This window comes from Sander lucioperca, chromosome 3 (assembly GCF_008315115.2).
Source record: "Sander lucioperca isolate FBNREF2018 chromosome 3, SLUC_FBN_1.2, whole genome shotgun sequence".
NCBI classification, from domain to species: Eukaryota; Metazoa; Chordata; class Actinopteri; order Perciformes; family Percidae; genus Sander; species Sander lucioperca.
Genome location: NC_050175.1, coordinates 25,775,123 through 25,781,047, shown reverse-complemented (window position 1 = coordinate 25,781,047; position 5,925 = coordinate 25,775,123). Strand labels below are relative to the sequence as shown.

At 38.9% G+C, this 5,925-nt stretch overlaps 1 protein-coding gene across 1 annotated transcript; it reads right to left on the bottom strand.

Annotated features, from left to right (window-relative positions):
* Positions 1 to 246: 246 nt before the first annotated feature.
* On the bottom strand, positions 247 to 4,206 carry zgc:162592 (uncharacterized protein LOC561993 homolog). Its single transcript, XM_031276628.2, has 2 exons — positions 3,199 to 4,206; positions 247 to 1,828 (listed from the first exon to the last, which is right to left on the bottom strand). The coding sequence occupies exons 1-2, from the start codon at positions 3,998 to 4,000 to the stop codon at positions 1,536 to 1,538; spliced, it is 1,095 nt and encodes a 364-aa protein (XP_031132488.1). The 5' UTR covers positions 4,001 to 4,206; the 3' UTR covers positions 247 to 1,535.
* Between the last annotated feature and the right edge of the window lie 1,719 nt (positions 4,207 to 5,925).

Sequence of the window (5,925 nt, the reverse complement as noted above, 5' to 3'; positions counted from 1 at the left end):
CAGGGTGTAACAGGGCATAGCAGGGCATGCAGCAGGACCACGGCGACAGCTGCAACCATGATTTTGGTGCCACCTTAATCCCAGGAAACATGCTGGGCGAAAAAAACAACATAGGGACTCCGGGGAATTATAAATCACACTGATTCGTAAACACTAACGCCATTATAATTCTGTAATGCAATAATGTGATATTTTCACTAATGAAGATTAATGTAAATATCTAAATCAGACTAAGTGAAGACACAATTCAAAGGCATAATACTTTATTTCATAAATTATCCATAAACCAACACATTATCAAACATTACTTGTTCATTCTTTATAAAATTAGGAATTTAGAAACATAACAAAATGTATGAATACAAAGCTCATTTAAGTTGGTCATTGTTCTCACATAATTTAGTGTCAGACCTTCTAATGCTCAACACATTTTAATAATTTCTACAAGTTCGTGGAGGGGGCCACCATTTGCATTATGCACAAACATGAATGATGGGGACACCAAGCAGCAACCCAAAGGCTAAAATAAGTTGCATAAAATGTTTCTGAATTTCAAGTTTCTTTTGATGTATTTGGAAAACTATACTCTTGATTGACTTTAAATCTGAATCAACATTTCACTGTGGCAGTTAACTCTATTCAGACAAAGATGACATGGGCATTGCCAGGTTGAGTCCAGTAGTCCTGTAGTAGATGATACTGAGAGGATGCTCATGAGCTTAATATCTCAAAATAAACAACCGCAGCCTCAGCTTACCCAAGTTATCTTTTGCTGGCACAAATGTGGTGACCTTTCTACAGCGTAGCTGCATAATTACTTTTCTCCTTGCTTACACTCAAATGCTGTGACTCAAAGGTTAACTTCTTCTAGCTGTTATATACCAAGGTCTTTGTTGCACTGTTTAAATTGAAGAACAGGTAGATGGCCTCAATCCTTCAAAGTGTCCGTAATCGGATAGTGATGTTAGTTCACAAATGTCTCATGAATAAAAGTCTAAATATCAGTTTCGTGTTTAAAGTTCAACCTTTTGACCTCAGCAACAAGTGTAATTATGCAACAGCTGACACTATTAAAAAAGACTGGTTATATAGCTGTATGCAGAATAATGGTTGGCATTTCTGGGGCACAGACAAGGTTGATAACTATAAAACAACTAAAAGGTGGTTTAAGAGGCCATCTCTAACAGTAAATTAAATCTTGGCAAGACTGTGTGCATGAGTAAAAGAATTTTTTAAAGTTAAATAAGTTATAAGTTGAGCCTGTGTTCCGCTCAATTGAACACTATTTTTAGACTGCAAATTGATAAAATATAAGAAAAATGTATAATAATCAAAATAACTCAGATTACAATGATGTAGTGGTTATTTCAAGTACTTGCCATCATAGTCTGTCTTAGTATCAACCTGTTTGCACTTACCCTTGATACCTTATGTTGGGATATGTCAATAACTTGGCTTCAGTTGACCCGACAATACAAAACACCAGAGGTCACTGACTATGTCCATTTCAATGGTGCTCTTCAGGTGCAGATGTCCTAAGCCAAACTCAACAGGGTGCAGGTGGAGGATACACTGGAAGAACGCTCATAGACACTGTTTTTATCTAGAATTCCTGACACAAACTGTGTATTTGAAGTGCTGCAGTACCCTAGGCTGTCAGCCAGTTTGGGGCAGAGGGCCAGAGCCAGCCTCTGGAGGACAAGGTGGAATTTCCTGCGGAAGCTTCGGTTAATCCAGAAGTAGAAGATGCAGTTGAGGAAACCATTGGAGGTCGGCAGCCATACCACCACAAACTCAATCCACTCTGGTACGCTGCTTCCTGAGACTGCTGTGGGGCAGAAAACATGGGGATTTAACTGGAGCAAGAAGGCAACAGTTAACACAAGACAGCGGCTTCTGAATGAGACAAGTTGTTGACCTTTTTTATGAAAGGGTCACAAATGACACAGTCTAGCTATGGCTTGTCTATGAACACGTCTATAAATTGATACATTATAAGTACAATTAAAGTACAAAATTAACTGGTAGATTTGGTGGAGTGGAAGCAACCACTTTACAGTGAGGCTCACTAGCAGATCACTTTGAAGTTTTAGTTAAGACTGTCAGCTTCATTTTGCAGGGATTTTCATCCATATCAGATGAATTATGCCCTCTTTGGAAAACGTCTTCATCACTTCTAAAAATATTCAGCTGTGACTACACTTTCAGTCTTGATTACTCCAAGACAGCACGTGGCTGGGGGAAAACGAGAAAAAGTTATAAAAAATAAATAAATAAATGGCCTGAGTCATACAGCTGGCCCTGGATCAGTATATCCATGCCCAGAATTACATAAATAGCTCTGACAGCTATTTCTCACAGGCACAGCTGAAATCGATGGAGAAATTTGTTGAGGGGGGAAATAGCCATAAAACTTAAATTTTTTTTAAACCAAATTATTCTTACAGTAGATATTCAAATACTTACTTGAGTTCTCTTGCTACCTTTGAACCCAGAAATGTGATTTAAGCAGAACAATTACTCCAACTAAAGCTAAAAAAAAAACATACACAATGATGACATGTAGCCATTGCACAATAATTTTGCACTTCTTCAGTCATTGTAAGATCAACTGGGTAGGCATAAGGAGCTTACGTTCTAAACCCCTATACTACACAGTATAATTAAAGAACCTGGCTACACAAAAAAGTGTGATGCAAGAGCAGTTTTCATATATTTCACAACAGTTAACACTATCTAGTCTAGATATACACCAACAGGAGGCATCAGCTACAATATTCTCTAATTTTCTTCAAGATATGACTTCCTCAGATGATTCTAGGCCCCTTTGTATTAGTTTACTTAGTAACTAAATTAAATTATTTGAGTAAATGAGTGAAAAGGAGCCAAAACGTGGTAAATGTGCAGACTGCAGCCAAACAAGATGTTCTCACTAATGAGCAGGTAAATTTGAACCTTTATCATGATGCTAGGGAATTGGGTTCTGTAGGAAAGTCTTAGACATCCATCCAGTATTCATTCACCAATATCCACTTTGACAAATAGGCTGTATGTTAGAAGCAATTTTTTTAATAAGAGTCAACATTAACAGAAGAATAAGGGAGTCACCTATGGCAGGCCCTTTCATTTATTGTTTAAGCTCCCCCCTCCCCCACTGCACCTCCTATAAATGTGTATTTCCACTGATTCATTGCTTACCATTGTAGATCATAGCTGCCATGCAGGGTGTCCAGCAGGTGTAGTAGGCTACCACCACAGGCACAAGCACTCTGGATGCCACATTGTGTCTGCTGCGACGCGCACAGTTGTATTTGCGCAGTTTCAGTCTCTGTCTCTTGGCAGCGCACCACACTCTCAGGTTTGCATATGTCATGATGATGGAGCAGGGGAAAAATATAAAGCAGGTCAAGCTTAGGGTGTATCCAACATTTGTGGAGTAGGACGGATTGCAGACCAGGGATGCAGTAGAAAAATGAACCTCGATGATGCCATCTGGAAATGATATTGGCAACAGTAGAAAGGGAGGGAAGCACCAGGCGAAGGCAATCAGGAGCAGTGTCCTTTTTCTTGTCAACATAGATGAATATTGAAGCGGGTAAAACACTGCAATGTACCTCTCCAGGCTTATCGTGGCCAGTGTATACATGCAGGTGGAGTAGACGGTGGCATTGCAAAAGGCCACGACATGACAAAGAGCGTCTGGCCCTTCAGTGTAGTCCTTTAGCAGACTCACCCAGAGATTCAAGGGCATGACCACCAGTCCAAACGCAGAGTCTGCAGCAGTGAGAGAAAGGAGAAAGTACCGAGAGTTTCTTGACCAACCAGCCACGGAGGAAGTAATAACCAGGAGAACGGCAATATTTCCCAAAGTGATCATCGCGCCCAAAACGATAATTATGCTTACTTTGACGGACCGGTGAGTCAGCTCCTGCAGTCTCTGAGGGTCAACACCTGACATGTTGGAGTCGTCAGAAGTTGAAAAGTTGAGCGTTAAATACATTTTTCCTCACAGTGTAATGGGTGCGATAAAACATAAGGCACGAGAGGCAAAAAAATGGTTTGAAAGACAATTAAAGTAGGCTACGCAAAACTGTCAGCAAAGATGTGGGGTTACATTAGAAAGCAGCGCTGTTGCAGCTGCTTGTAGCTTTTTTACCTCAACAATCAGAGGCACACCTGGTGCAATTAGTGGTGACAGTCTACCTCGCCAAAAAGCCTGCAACAGTGTCGCAATTTCTTTAACTGATATCTAAATAATTTCTTTTAAACTAAGTTTATACATTTAATTTTGTAAATTGTATAATGTGTTCTATAATATGCCTCTCATTGGTAGTTCATTGTGTATTGTTTAATATAATACATTAAGGTACTCTTGCCATTGGCTTTACGTTGTACATTATATTGATACAGTAGCCTACAACTTAAATCATTTTCCAAAATATAAATATACAAATTGCTATTTGTATATTTAGTTTAAAGTACTAAAAAGGCAATTGAGGTTATGTTACATGAATTGCAAATGGCAGATGCAATTTTTCATCAGTCCAGAATGGCTTTATTCATACATGTATTTATAAAATCCAAAGTGATATACTAATGCATGTGCATGTGTATGTGCACATAGTAAGATTGATATGCAACCAATATAAAACATGTAATTTTAGGGCAAATAACTTAGGTATCAAACAAGAGGGGCTCATAGTAGGCCTTCTCGGGGAGGAGCAGGAAGGATCATTATGATGGTTTAGCATAGGATAGGTTTGTATTATCTCCGGTACATCTTAATACAAATTCCCATGCCATAAGTAAGTTTAGAGTTATTGGTTGCTGAAATCATTCCTCCTGTCTTTATTAGCTATGAAGCGATCTCGTCCTAGTGTGACTACTCTCTGAGAGATGGAACAAGGTTCACAGCCCTTGTTTCGTGCAAAATCAATTTTTTAGTCCTATTAGTCCTATTTTAGCAGTCTGAGTTAGCCAAATTAAGCAAACCATAACTCCCAAAATGTACTCATGCCATTTGAATGTATTGAGGTAGGTATACTCTGCAACAAATCAACAAATCATAGTCTAATTTCCAGCACCACACACCATCAGTGTCAGGCTCTCCTCCACCTCCTGTTCCAGTGACAAGCTGTGTTTTTGTGTGCACTTCTGAGTGGTGGTGGCTGCCAACTTCTCTCCTTCTAAAATAAATAAACTACATGACACAAGGGCAGATAAAAGGGCAGGAAATATTGTCACTGATCTTTCCCACTCAGGTAACCATCTGTTTCAGAGTTATTCTTCTGTGTAACAGTCAGTCCATTAAACAGCACATACCAACACACACTTCCCGGGCACAGTCACCCATTTTTCTGCATCCCCAGGAACATTAATACTACCTATGATTTATCGTTCCCCTAGCAAACAATAAAAAAATCTTACACATCTTAGTGTCTCCCATTTCAATGAAGAAGAAGACAATTTTACACCTTGATATTACAGTAAATTCATCATGTGACCTTGAAGAAAAATAGCCTTTGTGGAAATTAATGTATTATTATTTAATGTATACATCACCAGAATGAACAAACATGGCTATACATTGTGCAGAAAACATTTAAATCAATGAAAGAATTTAATATTTGTATCGTAGAATTCAGGTAATGAAATCATATTTTAACTCCATGATTACATCTCCCTGCAGAGTCCTACAATATGTGCATATGTACTGTAACAGCAGCGTAGCAGCTGCTACAGTTTTCTAAAGGAGGAACCTTTCCTGTAAAAAGTATAAAGCACACACACAGGATAGACTGTATACAGTATATGGCTCAAAGCCACACAGCTTTTCTGTTCTGTTACCACGTCAGGATCCCCCAGAGGACAACTGACACCTATCTGCATTTGATATATGTGTTTCTTGCTGTCCTAATGAGCGGA

What these genes read in the sequence shown, in the direction of transcription:
- zgc:162592 (XM_031276628.2), bottom strand. Translation starts at nt 4,000, where the DNA reads ATGTATTTAACGCTCAACTTTTCAACTTCTGACGACTCCAACATGTCA. An exon ending in GGCAGCTATGATCTACAATG is followed by an intron (nt 1,829 to 3,198) that starts GTAAGCAATGAA and finishes TCTGCCCCACAG; the next exon opens with CAGTCTCAGGAAGCAGCGTA.